This window comes from Aythya marila, assembly GCF_965140915.1.
Source record: "Aythya marila genome assembly, chromosome: 17".
NCBI lineage: Eukaryota > Metazoa > Chordata > Aves > Anseriformes > Anatidae > Aythya > Aythya marila.
In genome coordinates this window covers 10,145,147-10,163,521 of record NC_139058.1, presented here as the reverse complement: position 1 = coordinate 10,163,521, position 18,375 = coordinate 10,145,147, and the positions used below count along the sequence as shown (strand labels likewise).

The following is an 18,375-nucleotide window of genomic DNA, read 5'->3' as shown; positions in this document are numbered from 1 at the left end:
CATCAGCCCCAGTAGATTTGGCAGAAGAAAATCTATCAAAGTTCAAAGCAACTTCCAACTTCATTCCTCACAAAATTCATTCACGAGCATGAGCCTTGCTCAAGATTTATCCCACATGCAATTATCTTTGGAAAAACAAAAAGTACATACTGTGCAGCCCTACAGTGGCTTCACATAGGGAAGACCAAAAACTACTTTCAAAGACTGCTGGGAAACCAGCCAAGAGGGAAAGCTGCAGCATCCTTATGACCACTCCTTACTGGCAGTTCCAAGAACAAAAATTGTTTTTAAAAGTTGAATGATTTAGATGAGTAACCATAGGTATGGGATGAAGTCACCCCTTCAGTATTACTAGCCCCAAGATGGCCACTGATCACTTTCAGACATGTTTTTTGTCCGCACAGCATCTTTTCCCTGTTTCCATCAGAGATCTGACTTTTTTTTCCCCCCCTTCCTTTCCATACAACCATCAGACCAAACTCTGTATTTTGATATTTGCTATATTCCTGAGCATCATCTGTCCATTTTTTGGCATCAACTTTCCAGGGAGACCAACTGCTACTTCTCTCACACCACGGTGACAAAAGCAAGAGTCCTAGAATGTGCTACTGCCATCTCAGGGGTGGACAAGCATGCAACAATATAGCACAGATCAATTCATTTTTGTTTCATCACCTATGTGAGACAAAATAATCTCTTCTCTTTAAAACTGACTAACAGTACTTCATGAAGTAACTTACCTAAATTGTAAAAGCTTTCTCCTGAGCTTTTTCCATGGAATGTAAACCAAAATTAGAAGAGATTTATTTCATAAGCTGTAACTCCTATTTCTTCAGTAAGAATCGCAGACGCGATCCATTCAGTGCTCACCTTACTGTTAGCAACATCTCCAGCAACTTCAACATTTTTAAGAAAATTCTTGCTCTCTCACACCTCATAAAGCAATCCCAGGAACGTGCCTCTAAAGTTTTAAACAAAAACTGGAAGCACTTGTCATCTCCACCTTCTTTCCACTCCACTCTGAAGACAATCATTATCGCCAGCCTGTGTGCCAGGTCACAGCACTGAGAGCCCGCTGGGGCACATCCTGCAGTGCCTTCATTCCTCAGGCACAGGCAGAAAGATCTTCGCCATCTGTGGTAGATAAAAGGGAGCTACTCAAACCTGCCAGAACACTTAAAAAGTTCGTTCCAAGCATGACAGAAAGTTCCCAGCACTTAATGTCTGCTGGGGCTAATTCAGCAAAGAGATTTTACAAGGAAATGTTTGTCTGAAAATGGCCAAAATAAAAACATAATAAATAAATACATTTTTTTTAAATAATAATAATTAAAAAAAAAAAAAAAAAAAAAAAAACATTTCCCACACAGGTCAAAAGCCACATGGAATGACTAATGACAGGTTTCCTACACTTTCAGGGCCACTCAACGTATTGCACAAATCCCAGCCACTGGCATATGCAGCAGCAGAAGCTAGCTGAACACACAGGTATTTTTAAAGCAGTATCCTAGTGCATCCAAGCAAACTACAGGAGGTAAGAAAGGGCTTGAACAACAGAATCAATACAATCCCCTCTGAAAATTACTACGGTTTATGCTAAGCTTTATGGCTGAAGATGTTACAGCAAGATTAACTTCAAGAGAATAAACTACTCAATCTAAGCTAAGGGAGATACGAAGAGTTTGTTTTTACCAGAAAGCTGACTTAGTTTGTGATAAAACTAAGTTATTTGTGATAAAAACACACAAAAATTACAGGGGAAAAAAAAAATCTACTTAAATCTGTCTTTTAAGTAATACTATTAAAATATAGGTCATGTTTGAGCTGTAACTATATAAATATTTGATCAAAGGAACAGGGGGCTGCAGTGTTTTGTGTTTTCTCTTGTTCAATAACTGCACACAGTGCCAATTAGAACAGTAGGGTTGCACAATACCTTTTGCAGGGACTCATCTTTCCACTCTGTTTCGAGTTAATCACGTGTCACGTTGCTCTGCGTATTCTGCGTTCAAATGCAGCAGCCTTTGCAGCAAGTAAAACCGATGGTGTCCTCTCATCCGACCACAACAAGCACTGAAAATGTTTTGGGGATACAGATGATACAAACTGTACCTGATCAGATGGACTGGCTATGTGCACATGGAAGGAAAGGAGAGAGTATTACATACTTGCACAAAATTAGGTTTTGTAGCGTGGCACCCAGTGGTTAGATACAGCTCCATATAATGAACCACAAGGACGCTCCTCTTAATGATAAAACTCGCCAACACTAAAATGACAATATGGGGTGCAGACATTACAAACTGTATTAGATCAGGTATGATCAGCTACATGAACAGAGGAAAAGAAGAGCATGAGAGCTCTATCTGTCCTCCAGCAGTGGGAGGAGGTCTCACTTCACTGTGACTCACTGACCTAAAGATACCTGGCTGCATGGACCGTTATTTGGGAATCACTACTCAAGACAGACATTCCCCTTCATGTTTGGGATTTCCAATTTGTATGTCTATTGGCATTATTCTCACATATTATTATACACAGCAGAGAGGCAGATTTGTAGTGCTCTTATTATTGCAGATAATTAAAAATCTGAGGCTACTAATCATTTACTAGAAGATGAGAAGTCAGATAAAATAAAACAAAGCCCATTCCACATCTAAAAGAAGTAGCAGCGTTACACCGATCTTAATCAGCTATTATACTCCTGGCATTCGTTTTGCTGACAAAGGCTTTGGAAATGACAGAAGAGGAAAATTTCATTTCCTTTCTATTAGCCACAAGTAACAGTATAGGTAGACTTTTTCAGTCTCCTTCCTGTTTGTGAAGTCCACTTGGACAATTGAATTACAATTAAAAGCTTAAAGGCTTAGTCACTAACTGATCATCCTGAAGGTTTGTTTGCTGATTAAACCATGATTAAATCTCGGACTGTTATACCCCTTTAACTTTTCTAAGGGCAGGAAAGTGATAAAGATCAGAAATACTTAAAATGAACTTAAAGAGAAACAAATTTTTATAAGAAGTTTATTTTTTTTTTTTTTTATTGTGCAGTAGTTATACAAAGTAAGCGGCCAGAGCTGCCATTTTGTCCTTGGGTTTCTTTGGATTGGGTCTTCCTCCAGGCCTCCGGCCTTTACCTCTTCCTCGACCTTGCCTTCTTCCTTGTCCCCCACGGTGCATGGGGTGCCTCATGGCTGCATGTTTCAGCTCCACCAGGTCTTGAAACACAGGGTCACAGAATACGCAGCCGGAATGCTGGGTCTCATCACCAGGTAGAGGAGATTTGGCTTTGTTAAAATCTACGTCCACAAGGGCTGCATCACACAAGTCACAGGTCTCTGGTGACACTCGGACTTTGTGGGCATTCTCAAAGAAGTGCACGATCACGTTGCATTTGTTGCAGGCCATCTTCCACTTGGGACCTGATGTCGAGTCTAGCACCAGAACCCCATTCTCACATTCAACGCACTGCCCAATTCCAAGCATGCTAAGAGAATGCTGGCATGTGGGGTGGGTGCATTCATTACAGCCCATTCCTGGTGGAAGAAGAGTAAAACTATACCACAAGGAACCCTCTACAGCACCACTACATAGTTTGCAGGAAGAGAAACACAGAACTGAAAGACAGTTTAGTATATTACAGGTTTTCTAAACCACTGCACAGAGGAACATATCCCCTAAAGGCAATCTGCCTTTTTCAGATACTCAGCATAATCCCTTCCTCTATTTTCTTTTTTATTAATGGCTTTCAGAATTCCCAGACAATGCCAATGTACAGTACATGAAGCTTGGATATATTAATGATTAAAAAAAACCAACTTGTTTTCAGTGAAATGTACGGATCCTAGCTATTTCATTTAATACTTGCACTGTACGCTAGCAGCATAAGACATTTTTAATTAAAAGATGGTAATAAAAAGATGCCAAAAAGCTCCTGATATGCAGTCAGAGCTTCCAAGCACTACCTAAAATAAGTTTTGATCTGCCATTTATTATACCAACTGCTACTTTTTCCCTTTAGTGTGCTACAAGTTGTCAAAGGACATTATCTTTGCATCAAAATACAATTCCCCTACTCTCAGGGCTGGCTTTAAACTATATCCCATCCATATATGGTGCATTAGAAAAGTCACCTTCATGCAAATAAGTTAATTTCTTATTTGGCTTCATAAAACCTGTTGTGGTCCATTCAGCATTCCGAGTTATTTCTCTAAAAATTTTAAGACGTGGCTATGTGACTAACAGTAAAGTGTTTCTCTAGCCACTCCACATAAGCCATTTTAAAAAAAAAGGTCACTTCAAAAATAGCCAATCTTGTGGTATTTGAATTCATGCACAAAACACAGCAATTTCAGTGAAAACAGCTTTCACTAAATTCTAGGGCTACTGAAATAACAAGAACAGTTTAAAACTTACTAGCCTCTCTCTTCTGTCTTACAGTGAATGTAATAAGAATAGTCTCTCTTGTATTCAATAACATACATGGGAAACTTTTGCAAAGATGACTAACATCTTTGCCAGTGGTGATTAAAGCAAAAAGTAATCGTGTTCAGAACTAACACATTTTGTTCAGCTATTTTGATACGAATTTTAGGTATCTAATATGATTTGAGTAGCCCTTTATACTAGGCAACCCTCATTAAAAACTATTTTAAAAGTACAGTCCATAACACTGTACCTAATGTATTTCAAGTGAAGTTGATGCCTGCATGTTCACAAAATTCCTACCTTTTTTCATGTCCCTGAAAGGAGGATGGTTGTAACAGTATGGACAGAGAGGGTAGCTCTTTCCTCTGGATCCAGAAGACCACAGCACCAGCTCAAAGTCATCCAGGGGGCAACGCAACTCTTTGTAGAGTTTAATTGTACCATTCTGTGGGAGACTGTAGGTGTCGTCACAGTGAGAGCAGTGCAGACGACTTGGTTTGGCCTGGAAAGAGAAAATAAATCTCCAGAACATCTGTGTTGTCAGTAGGGTTCAAAACTCACAGGAAATCCAACTGCGACCACTGTCTGGTTCGTAACCCATGGAAAAGCTCCATCAGACTTCTTGTCTTTCCACCCCTCCCCAAGAAATCCATTCTTGACAACCACATTTGAATCCAAATTCAGTAACGGAAAGAGGGTTTCAACTCAACGTCGGCCAGCAAGTGAAGTTTAAAATACAAGTGTGACATGAACTTACCTGAATATACTTCATGAAACGATGGCATTTGCCACAGCGGGAAAGAGGTTTACCCGTAGCAGCTAAGGGTGAAAAAGACACTTCCATCAGCTCATCCATACCTGCAGAAGAGATGATTACATTTATGTTAGAATTCTAATTCCTAGGAGGAAACCTTGCACAAAATCATCTACAGGACCCGTGAAGATGTAATGGGAATAGTCAACAGCTTATTTCAACTAGTTATTGTGAATAGCTTATTCACAATGCTCTTCTCTCTTTAAGATGACTTTTTATTTAAAGAGTTTTTCAATAGGCACACATGAACACACTGGGGTAAGTACTTCAGCTAGTCTGCAGCTTTTCAGAACTCAACACTACACAGTCACAAATAAGTTTGAAATGGAATTTTAGAGACTTGATTGAGTTTATTTCCCTTTGGAGAGAGAATTCATATGACTGGAAACTCTCAGTCATAGCATGATTTTCAGTGAGCCTAAACCCCTGAAAAAGCAACCTAATACTTAGGTAATTTCTAATAGTGTCTTTACAACAATTAAGTAGTTGCATAGAATTTTACATGTAAAACAAGTTTTACCTGCAATAGAATCCACAAAATAGTGAAATTTCCTTTTGAAGATGTCAAGGGTGTGCTCCAGGACCTGATGGTAATTTGCTTTACCCAGAGCTATTAAGTTGAGTTGCTTTTCCACAGCACTGCGAATTGTAGGAAGAACTAATTCTGCATCTAACAGAAAACCAGAGATGTCAGCAACGAAGCAGTAATGAAATATCAGAAACAGTAGAAAATTGCCTCATACATAAACTGATATAAACAAGTTTTAATTATTATAGCTTGTGGAATTAGTAATACTTTCCTAGATGCATCATTTCAGACACAAACATTACTTATACAGTGACAACAGCCTTTGACGTACTGAAGGAGCCAAAAGGTAAGAGGATGGATTTTGGGTGAAGAGTATTTGACTGACCTATTTTGTAATAACCATGAACCAGAACAATTCCAAGATTTGTAGGCTTTAGTCTCCGACCACTCTCTACCGTGACATAGTTTCGCTGGCAAATGTTGTTGATGTGGACTGGAATACTTGCATCAGTTCCTGCCACACAAAGGAAGACAATACATCCATCAAAGCTTTCACCAAATTAATTATTTCTGACTTCTCTGGTTTTACGTCATATTATAACATTTCTTAGCTTAAAATGCATATACCTTTTTATTGCTACCCTGTTTCCAATGGGTAATTATCTAGTAACGCCTATGTTCCTTTGCAGTTATGAAAAGTCTGAAATATGTATTTTGACCTAAATCCTTTCATCTCTTCCAAGGAATTAGAGATGGGAAGATAGCTATTCTCACAATCACTTGTTCTGGAAAAATACAGGGAAGTTAGAGACTATGTTGTTTTTGACTGAACTTGTTTATGAAAATGTATTGAATGAAGCAAGTCAGATCGAAAAAGAAAATTAATATTGTGATAAATTGTAGAATAAGACACAGAAAGGCTACTGGAGACAGCAGAGCTGAAGCATGCTGTTCTGACAGGTAATCATTCCTAAGAATAGTACATGTATTCTTCCACACAACACCAGATCTTTCTAACAAAGAAGCAACAATGATGGATTATGAAAGAATGTTGCTTTAGCCAGAAACTAGGCATAAGAATAAGAAGGGGAAAGGAATATTGGGAATAGAGAGTCCACTGTCCACTAAGAGATGCTATTGTGGTTCAAAAGGAAAAGGATCACTACTGAACCTATTCAAATGAATACTGAAAGGTCACTGCTGACAGAGATAGCTCAGAGAAATGATTCAGACCCTTTGCTCTCTTGATAGATGCATTACAGGATAACGTAATTTAAGTGAGTTCATACCAATGCCATGCTTTTCCATCAGAGTGATAAGTTCTGCTTCTGTCAGGTAATCAGGAGGGCTGGTTTGCTTTTCCAGCAATTTTATTTCACCAATTGGAAAAAGATCTCCTTTCTCACAGTGCGGAAGGCTCTCTTCTAATGGGATGCTGTGCCAAGGCATAATTTCTGTGAACCCTGGAGGTAAACAAAGTAATGAGAGATTATCTTCACAGCTTTCAAAAGGTCAAGATATATGCTTCTAATTTTAACATGGGCTGCACTATACAGATCAAGGTTTGCCATACATACAGACTGATGCCATACCACGCAGACAATATTTGAAATACTATATCAAGAGACAAGATCTCCCACAACACTGCATCAAATCTGTTTTGTGGGTGACTTGTGTCAGGGATGATGTATGGAGAGTAAAAAAAAATAAAATAAAATAAAAATAAAAAATCTTTCCTTGAATGAAAGCATAGTTCCAGAAGTCTTACCAAATGGCTGGGAAGAGCTTGTTAAGAAAATGCAAAAAGTAAGTTGTATTAACGTAAAAGACTATTGGGCTTGCTTGCCATGAAAATCTCAGTGGTGGGGTACTACACTCTTCTTACTGAGTGGTAACCGATTTTCTTACGCTAATGGGAAAAAAAAAAAATCCATCTTTGTATAAACTAAACCACAAAAGACACTTGCTGTCTAAAAAAAAGACTGTCTTTACACTGGCAAGTGTAGCATTAACTCTTGAGACTACTACATGAAAAATAGGACTTTTTCTAGTGTAATTGAAGTACGGAAACGAAGACAAAGGTTTGGTCCTTGTGACTTTAATGGCTGCAAAAATAAAAAGTCTTCAAAATTCTATTTGACCCCAAAACTTCACTTTTATATCCATTCAATGTATATATGGGAAAAATAATAATCTGTAGCTAGCTACTTACTTCCTGGCTAGTCTTACCTGGTGAAGTTACCAGTTTTCCAATACAGGTAAACCGTTCAGGGCCGATACTGAAAGAAATGGTCGTTTGTAGGTACTTGCAATCAGCGCTCACGGTGGCAATAAAATGCCTAGTTATGTACTCATATAGTCGCCATCCATCTCCACCTGAAGATAAACAAAATCTTAGTCCCACAAATCAAGTCCTGCAGCTCTACATAAAATTTGCACTAAATTTTTCACCAGATTTCCACGTCTATCACAGGAAAAACTGGTACATTAAAATAAAATTCAAAAGTCCATCAAAATCATGTAGTAGAGACGTTATACTGCTACGAACAGGAACTAATTCTTACTCTTGTGCTTTCAATATACCATCTAGCTGTGGCCACTTAATACATGGCCATTTAATAACCTTTACAGTTAGAAAAACTAAGTATGTTAAAAGTTTGAATATCAGAGATTATTTCACTGATTCCTGAAAATCAGAATTTACCAGTGTTCTACAACAATCTTCGTTATTCCTAATGAACAGCACAATCCATTTACTGTATTTTCTTATAAGTTTTAAATTATCTTTTGAGGGATTACAGCATAAAGTCAAATCTTACATTCTAATGTAAGTAACACAAACCATAGAGACCCATTTAAAATACAGTTAAAGTCTGATTTACAGACACATACAATCAAGTTTCAGTATTTAGGAGCTACTACTAAGGCGCAAATTTCTCTAAATGGAAGTTTGAAATACAATATTAAGTTGGCTACTCCCTGTTCTTAACAGTTTTAGGGTGCTAAGGATCAATTAGTGAAGAGCAGACCAGCTCTGATCTTCACTGTTATCAGAAATTAAAGTTAAGAAAGTCTGCTCTCTCACCCGTTCCTGAAATTCAGATAATTATATTTTATGTTAAAACTCAGGGATTTTCAACCCAGCCCCTATAACCCAAAGAACCAGTTTCCTTGTAGTGTTCTAGTGCTACTCAATTTGTCTATACCCAATTCTGCTTCTGTTGCAGCTTTCATTGGAGTGATGGGAGGATGGTCCCCTGCATCATGGCCTTTCCTTGGACGATTAATGCCTTCTGATAGCAATGCTTTTACCTGGTGAAGGACAAGAGAGAAAATAGACTGAAGTGGATAACAGGTCTCTATTATCAGGTTAAGAAACTTTTCAGATCAAATTCATAACAATACTATGTCCATAAGTAGAAGCAATTACAGACATTAACTGTTTGCAAAAAACTACAGACCAAGACATACCAGGTAAGACATATCTGAAACACAGACTAGAGAACAATCTGTTGAACAGTACAGGTTTTGCTTCATGTACTCACAGTTTCTGCCCAGTAGGGATTATTGGCTTGTTGTCTCAAACATCCTTTCAAGTCAAAGTTTTCTGGATAATGGGTAGTTTCTGTTCGAGGGTAGCTAATGTAACCCTGCATATAAAGACGCTCTGCTATTTGCATGGCATGCTGCGGACCCATTCCTGAGAAGGGGTATGAGAGAAGGAAATCACAATCACAGTGATACGTACATGATTTTGTTTGCTGTGTCTAGAAGTATTCATTATTGAAGCATTTAAATAAATCAGTTCAGCCTTTCTGTAAGACTTGTCACCTTGATCTTACCCAGCACTTCGCTTTTGACATGCTTTCTAAATTTGTTCCCCAAAATGATACATTATAGGGAAAGGACACTATCAAAATATGTATATGCTTATTTCTGCTGAGAAGCCAAGGTATTTTGCTTTAAATCAGTGTGAAAATCTGAACTTGTACACATACCTAAAGCAGCACTGGCCACTCGTAGCATTTCTACCGTGTTCAGAGCCAGTGGTCTCTGCTTCACCTTCTCTTTTTTACTCACAGATTCTACCTAGAAAATAGTATTTTTCCAGTAAAAGTTTTGAAGTTTGGTAACTGATAAATATATCACTTCCATTATGACTAAAACCACATGGTGTACCTAACATTACCTGTTGCTCTCATATCATATGTTTTTTTTTCTTAGAGCAGTAACCACCAATATCCATGTATTTTTACTTTAGGAAATCTGACTATAGACAGTTTTACCAAATTCTAAAGTTATAGTCCTGAGGTTCCTTTGTGCTATAAGATTAGACCTGCAAGTGGAAATGCAGCAAGGTAGCTTATTGCTATCTTACTTCTCGTTTAACTAAGCAGCACATATGTCGGTGCTGCAAGGATTTAATGCTTAATCCAAGTAATGGTCCTAACTATAAGGATCCAGATTTTTAAAAGCATTATGCAGTCTTTGAACCCTGATGGCTGTAAACACTTAAATCCAAACATACTGCCAAACAAGTATTGAACAGAACAGAATTACAAGTTAATTGGCTATAAAGACTGTACCATACACATGATTAAAAATTTAACTGCAGGAATATTGCCATATAAGTAATTAAATTCTGATTTATACAGTGTCTCATGGGAAATAAGAGGTCTGCTCGGAGAGTTCTGAACTGTATTTCTCAGCAGGTTTAGTAATGAAGACTTTCTATCACGAATGATGATCATTTCCGAAGTCAATATTAAGAATGGGCTTTCTGTTGAGATGACCACACTAGCATAATATGAAATACAATCAAGAACCTCTTGCCTTTTATTCTCTTCTATACAAAGTTGAATGGAATAAATAATAATAAAAAAGAAGATACAGATGATATTCTACACCCCTCTTTAACAAAAAACAACATGCAGCAGATGAGATATTACACAGTATTTCATTAATGCGAAACATGCTCTATCAACACTTCATACGTATTCATACCTTTGCTTCTTTTGCCATCTTCGTTATATTCAGGAACATTTGAGCAATCTCACGATCAAACACCCTCACTCTATCCCAATCCAAAGTCAGAGAACTTTCTTTCTCAGGATTCACCTAATGGACAAAAAAAAAATTAATTGCCACCAACACTATTACTGAAAGTGTGAGAATGCAAAATTCCAACAACAATCCAGCAAGCAAACCCTAATAATACTCGTTCTGCAACACAAGTGCTCCAAACATGCAGTTATACTCTTTTTCCCAGGGACTTCTGAGAAAGACAGAGTATGTTGAGTTCAGGGGCCACGAGAGTGACTAGAATTATTCTTGCAGTTAACTGAAATACCATACTTATTTTTCTGCAAGGAATAGCAAGGGTTGAAGCAGGCTGAAATTTAAAGCTTATCATTTTGATCTAGCTAAACTAATTTTTTGTATTAAAAGTACAATGTAACTAGGTCATGTTTCAAGTCCCACATACAAAAATAAATATGAACCAGACAATATGAGCGCAAGAAACTCTGAAAACAGGCAACAAATACTTCCTGGTATGACACACATGAATGAGATGCATCAGAGAACAGATGAGAGTAGATGCTAGATTTCTTCTTCTATTATTATTTGTTTTAAAATCTAAAAACGGCAACTTTTTACCATCTATCTTTTATTTGTTTAAACAATCCTTGTCATCACAAGCAGTAAAATCATGTTAGTTTGCTCTCAGAGCTTGGACAGCAGCAAGGCTATAAAACTGCCATAAGCTGCCAAAGTATTCAGAGGACTCAATTGCCAATTAACACAATGAGCATTTTATTTGCTTTAAAATTCCAATACTCAGCAATGCCAATGTTTGCTGGCAGCCTAATTAATTCTTGGATTCAAATTAACACCACAGTCAGTCCAAGGACCCCAGGGAACAAAGGCAAACCGTTTCAAGTAGTCTTTCTGGCTGAGTCTAAGCTTAGCTGGTTAACGCTGAAGAATTCTTATAAGCAGCACACAATAACCACTTTAATACAAAAAACTGACATCCTGGAATCTGTTCTAGAGAGAGTGGTGACACACATGTGAACTGAATGAAAGCACACAAGTAAATTGTAGGCATTGTGAATTCTTGTCAGCAACTACAAATTTATGAATGGACAAAATGGAAATAAGCACATTTCTTTGTATACAAGGAACACATATTTTTACCAAACAAGTATTGTAAAGCTTACTTTAGCTTGCAGCACCCAGTAAGTCTCAGGCTTAAATGACTGGATTTTGTCATGCCTTTCAACACAGAATCCAAGTGTTGGCGTCTGACATGGCCCAAAGGAGATGAGAGAGCTGTCTAAATTTCCATATTTCCCCTGAAAATACTTAGTCTGAAATCTAAGAAAAAAAATACAGGAACAAGTACATTAATATGCTCATTCCCATGAAAAGCAAAAAATTTCATAAACTTTTATAGACATAAATGAATAATCTATTCAGTCATTCACGTATTTGTCAAAAAAAAAAAAAAAGAGCAATCTCAGAAACATCAAGTCTTAAAGCTAAAGAAGTCATAAATACTTTGCCTCACAGAATCTTGTTTATTCAGAAAGAAATGTGGGAGCAAGTCATAAAGGAAGAGTATATAACAGCTGCTGATGTACTTTATCTTAGCTCAGTTAAAGCCGTAACGCTTTCTATAAATTTCTTTTTATTTGTCCATGCATAAAATTGTTTGGTTTGGTGCTCAGCAGAATTAGCCACTACAGCTTTAAGGCATATTTTGTGGACAGAGCAGTATTGCTGAACCTTTCACAAAACCGTCTGTAATCTGTGCTGTCACCTTGTAAATGCACAGCCAATTCTAAGGTCCAGCTCCTGGCGGGCATCCACTGACAGAGCTTCATTGCGATTGGGTTCTCCCAAATGATTCATGGCATTGCAGATGTCTGTGTCAGTAATGGAACTGAATTTAGCTCTATAAATCGTCCTTTCGGTGCTACGAGGTTTGTTCATAACAGGAAGAACAGCATCAAGAACCTAATGAAGATCAGAAGCATATTTTGTAAGTAATTGAAAGCTAAGGGCTGAAGTCATTTTTTCTCTTTAGAGGAGGAAAAAAAAAAAAAAACACTCCCCACAAAATGTTTGCTGACACGTAATTTTCTTCATTCAGAAGATGTCATGGCAATACATTAACTGATAAGAACAGCATTTGTCATGCTCTCAGAAGTGTATTAAGAATGGGCAAAATTGAAGGGTTTATTTATTAAACAGCAACTGCCGGAAGTGAAGCACTATTCTTAGCTAAGGGCGAATAAATCCACCAGTGCAGCTGCAGCATCTTTTGGTGAGCATGTATCTGTTTCTATCCCAGTTTACTTCTATGTATTACCAGGGCACAGTTATGAAATAGTGGTATTTAAAGAACTTAAATACTTGATAAAATGAAGTCATTTTTTAAAAAATAAAAAAATAAAATTAAAAAAAAAGACAAAAAATAGCTTTCATGTAGACTTCTGGGAATAGGGTATTTAAAAAATAATCTTTGTGCAAAATTTTAGTTCTATACCTATTGTGGGCAGAGTCCAAACTCTTGCTGCTGTAAGCAGCCACTAAGCTGCTTAAACTCTTGCTGCTTAAAAGCAGCTTCTTAGCTCAAAAGTGTCTAATCACCTAATGAATCAAGGATGATAGAAATTAAGTTTTATACAGATAGCAAAATAACTACTCCAGCTTTGAAACAGTCTGATTCTCAAAGCACTGGAATGTTTGAACTTTTAAGAGACCTTCTTATTCATCTCAGATGAGCAACATCTATGAAATTGTTTATACTTTTTAACTGACAACTTAAAAACATTTATTTCCACCAAGGCCTCCATGCCTTTAAATCTTTATTCAACTTAGTTTAAATTGTACTGTATATCAGTACATCAGAATAACATAATGGTAGTACTGTATGCCACAAATGAATATATTACAGCATTATGAATCTTAGAACGAAATCTTACTTCAAAACAGATGTTTTCTCCTTCCTTATCACAGTCCAACCACAAGACAATGCAATCACAGCCTCTCCCCTCCACCTGTGAGAGAAATTAGCACAGTTCTTCAGCAACTCAAAAAAAAAATCTCACTAACTGTATAGCTTTTATTTCTATTTCATAGGTAAATCATTTGGTGCAAAAAGGGTTGGAAGAATATATTAGAAGCGACAAGAAGTCTGCTGTACTTAAACAGTGGTTGAAGAAAGAAGCAAGCTGTTGTTCATGGGACCAGAAGTCTGCCTACGAGATACTTTTCTGCAGGATATGAACCTGACCCAGTCTGTGCACGCAACTTTGGGCACAGTTCTTTCCTCTTTCTGCATCTTAATTCCCAAATCATTTTTAAAAAATAATTTATATACATAAAACATCAAGAACCACTTTCCTAGCTCGTAAAGATACCATGAAGTCTACATTTACCTTACAGAAATCAGTTTTATACCACAAATACCTGCTTTCCAGAAACAGTATTATTTTGAAAAGGCATCCAAATGACCACTTTCCTCTCAGTACATGTGAGAAGTGACCAATAATCAGAGACATTTTAAAGCATTTACAAGCTAGGCCTTGCATGTGCTGCTATGAGCCAAACATGTATCCAACACTCCAATTTTGAGAAGCAAGATATTGACCGACAAAAAAAATAAAAAAGCAAAGGCATGTGTCAGTTCAACAAGGCAAAGATTTCAGAAGGCATACAAACCAATGGGTTGTTTTGTTTTTTTTTTTAAAAAAAAAAGATCTAATCTTTAACAAAAAGCCACTCTCTGCAGGGAAGAAAGCTCTCATTTAGGAATGTACTCATTTATCTTTTACTCTAGAGCAACTCTAGAATATTGTATAACATGCTGCCAAACGCTGCCCACTATAATGAAGTAGGAAAATATAAATAAATCTAACATTCAACAGCCTACAATGTGATGAACAGTGCCTTCTGATGGCTTGTTTATCTCAGAGGGAAGGTATGTAGCAAATATTTTGAAGTACAGGGAATCCTTTGCCATTACCCTCCAATAGAAGACCATCTATGGTGAAAACAGTCTCAATTTCTTATATTAGACTGAAGATAACTGATCCACTCTAAGAGCTTGTAAAGGGTTATATTTCTGGTTCTTAAACAGTGCTAGCTAAAGCGTAAGATTTTTATTTTTTATAAATAAAGCCAGGCTAATTCAGAGCAAAATACCGTTACACCGTTTTTTGAAAATTAGTAGTATTTTTTATTGCTTTCCAGGACCACAGAATAATTTCATTTGTTCCACTTTTCTTGGAACGATAAAAATAGATCTCACCACTTTGTGTTCAACAGAGGAAGAATAAGGACAACATTACCCTTGAAGAGAATATGCTCCAGAGGAAATAAACCAAAAGAATGACAAAACTGAAAGATGCATCTCAAATACATCTCATAAGAAAGCATACCTGTAAAAACTTCACCATGGTCAGTTTGGGATTAGCTTCTTTCTTTTCTGTGGGAGCTTTACTGAAAAGTTCTGCTGGATCCACCTTGTCCCAACTGTTGTATTTTCCTGAAAAGCAGAAGTGCATTAAGTTGAGCTGTAAACATATATTTAAAAAAGCAAAACAAAACATTATTTCATAAAATGCTTGGCTTTCAAAATTTGTCTTGGAAAGCCTTCTACCCTAATATATCGTGCTTTACTGGTTATCTAGGGACACCTTAACTTTTTGTGTGAATAGCGGCTCTAATTTTGAGACATGATAGACAAAAGAAAAAACACTATACACCTTTCAGTAATTTTAACATGAGCTATTAAAAAGCCTCTTTGTACAGTTAACCCGGTCATGACAAGGGGGGAACTATTTTTCCTTGTTTTCACAGCACACATAAAAGGAGCACACTGCAGACTGTTTTACTGCTCATTACTTATGGCCAGTTATTATGTCTCAGCCCTGTTATGCTGTGGAGCTTCCTGTGTCATCACTTTCTCATATCGTTGCATTTGTTCATTTCCATTTCCTAGAAGTACTTGTTGGTGATAACAGTTAGCAATTACATGATACTGTACCTCTTTAAAGCACTGCGTAAATAACTCAGAACTTAGTTCTCAAAATTGTGAGGTGGTTAGGATCAGAGAAAAAAAGAGTACTCACATGATTAATTCAACACTTCAATGCAAGTTAGTGACAGGATTCCTTGCACATGATCCGTACCACATTCACACTATTTTGTTCTAGCTCACTATGGTGCTTTAGAGATTATGCCTTTGGACTCTGTATTCCTGAATTACCTTTCATCCAAAGTAGTAAAATATTTTTAATGCTTAATAAACTGACTTTATCCGCCTTCTTTTTCCACTAATATAATTCAAGTACTGAAAACATAAGTTGCATGCCTACAGTCATGCAAGAAGTCAGCCAGAAGACTAGAAACAAGCTAAGAACTACTGCACATAAACAATCTTGTCACCCTCCTTTCCTCTTTAGTTTTCTTTAATGCTCTTCCTGAAGAAAACAGTGATCGTGGAAATAGTTAAGTCCTTGACAATTTTACAAATCATATCACTTAGAACATTTTGTGAACAAATACCTATGAAATCCAAAGTCATGACGTGACCACACACAGATGTCATCTTGAAATGGGCGCTCTGTCCCATAAATGATCCGGTGTACTCATGCACAGAGCATGCACCATTCAGTCCTTTGCGAGAGGACATGTTTCCTGTAAGAATAAGATCATAAATATCAATGGGATTTAAAACAAACAAAAATCGCCCAATGAAATAACCATTATTTCTTGTTAATTTTTTTCCCTATTTTCTAGGTCTGACAGCTAGGGTCTTCCTGGTCACAAAATTCTACTCTCCGATCAAGTTTTTTTCCAGTCAATTATCACTTTAGAACTTTTTCTAACAGACTTCGTTTTCCACCAAAACTATTCAGAATCTCCTTTACTTTTTCCCTCCCACCAGGAGTTTCTTACGTAAATACAACCCATTTTCTGGGTCAGTACAGATAACAATTAACTCATTCTGTGCTCCACACGATTTAAAAAACATTTGCCATAGCTTCAAAAATCCCTGAAAAGCAACTAGGTGCTTGGTTGGCACTTTCCAGAAAGCACGTGCACCACAATACGCTACAGCTACAAAGATTCCAGTTATAAAATTGAACAGTCATTAGCACATTAAAATAAAAAGAATAAAATGAAGAGAATGGAGCACCACACAGTTATTGCCAGAGCTGCAACCTGTGCTAAGGCACTGCTCACAGGTGAGCGCTGCCCCAGAGACAACCAAGCAGCCGACCTGGGTGCATCTAAACCTCACTTCACCTCCCGTGAAGCCTGGCAGAAGAGAAGGCCCGAAGCCAATTTATTTTCTCTCCTACCCCTGGAGAGGATCTTGGCGATGGACTGAGCCAGCGAGGGCTTCTCGGCGACCATCAGCACGGTCCTCATCTTCGGCCAGCGAGCCCCGCACCGCTCGGCGGCTCGGTGCAGCCTCCTGCAGCCACAGCACGCAGCTCACGGGGCACAACCCGCTGTTGGCCTGGAGGGGAGAAAACACAGGGCGGGCGTGCTGCAAAACCAGGTCGAGCAGCACATAACCGCGATTACACTCACACACACCTCGCAGCTCCGCGGGGCTCCGGCACCCCGGGCCGGGAAATGGCGGCGGGGGGCGCTGAGGGCTCGGGGGCCGCTGAGGCGCTGCGAGGGGCGCCCCGCACCTGGGCGGGAGGCAGCGGCCCCCCTTGCGCTGCCGGGGCACGGCTCCGGAAGGGAAGGGGAAGGAAAAGAAAAAGAAAAGGATGGGAGGGGAAGGGAAGGGAAGGAAGGGAAGGGAAGGGGCCGCCCCCCGCGGCAGCGACTCCTGGCGGAGCGGGGGAGCAGCGGGGCACGGCGGCCCCAGCCCGCGCGTCCCGCCCTGTGTGAAGGGAAGCGGCTCACCTGCGGGCAGGCTGGCGGGCGGTCAGTAGATGTGCACGTTACCAGTGGAAGAAAAGTCGAGACAAACTCGGGGCTCTTTGTTCTTTAGCATGACTGAAGTTAGGACCTGTTAAAACAAATGCGTTCCTCTGTTTCGGTGCCTGGTTCCCTTTGACATCTGGGGAGCAGCTGGAATAATCAGGAGGCGAGTTGGAACCGAGTCTTCAGATATGTCAGATACATATTTTTTAATTTCCTCTACTAAAAGCCCTGTACAAAATCCAACGCCTCTTTTCTTCTTTAACACGCAACACACGTGCAAACTCGGGCCTGTGCTTACCTGCAAGGGGCAGCCAGGGCTCTCCTGAGCGGGGCTGAGGGACTGGGTGCTGGGGGCCCCTGCGCTCTGCTTTCCTTCTACACACACATGTAGCTGGTTTAACGGGACACACCAAGACCAACCCAGCCAAAGGAGTCCCTGCTGACCAGGCAATACACAACTCTCCTTGGCCCATGTGCTGTTTTAACGGACACCTCCGTACCAGTCTTCTCCCGCTCCCCAGAAGTGAACACTGCAGCTCCACAGTCTCCCAACTGCACACGCTTGATGTGACCACTCCTGGCCTGCCCCATGCCAGCTGGGTCCTCACACGAACAGGCAGGCACTGGTTCCTGCGACATCTCT

General features: G+C 38.8%; 1 protein-coding gene across 1 annotated transcript; it reads right to left on the bottom strand.

Annotated features, from left to right (window-relative positions):
* Positions 1-3,016: 3,016 nt before the first annotated feature.
* Positions 3,017-17,542, bottom strand: TOP3B (DNA topoisomerase III beta). The gene is made up of 18 exons (XM_082774458.1): positions 17,389-17,542; positions 17,150-17,310; positions 16,350-16,481; positions 15,221-15,327; positions 13,763-13,837; positions 12,595-12,791; positions 11,993-12,149; positions 10,776-10,889; positions 9,770-9,860; positions 9,317-9,471; positions 8,978-9,083; positions 8,001-8,147; positions 7,061-7,234; positions 6,157-6,285; positions 5,763-5,912; positions 5,186-5,286; positions 4,729-4,930; positions 3,017-3,536 (listed from the first exon to the last, which is right to left on the bottom strand). The coding sequence occupies exons 2-18, from the start codon at positions 17,217-17,219 to the stop codon at positions 3,055-3,057; spliced, it is 2,589 nt and encodes an 862-aa protein (XP_082630584.1). The 5' UTR covers positions 17,220-17,310; positions 17,389-17,542; the 3' UTR covers positions 3,017-3,054.
* Positions 17,543-18,375: the final 833 nt, after the last annotated feature.

Coding starts and splice junctions, on each gene's coding strand:
- TOP3B (XM_082774458.1), bottom strand. CDS start 17,219: ATGAGGACCGTGCTGATGGTCGCCGAGAAGCCCTCGCTGGCTCAGTCC. Junction 9,861..10,775: donor AGATGGCAAAAGAAGCAAAG/GTATGAATACGT, acceptor ACTATTTTCTAG/GTAGAATCTGTGAGTAAAAA. Junction 7,235..8,000: donor AAAACTGGTAACTTCACCAG/GTAAGACTAGCC, acceptor GTTTACCTCCAG/GGTTCACAGAAATTATGCCT.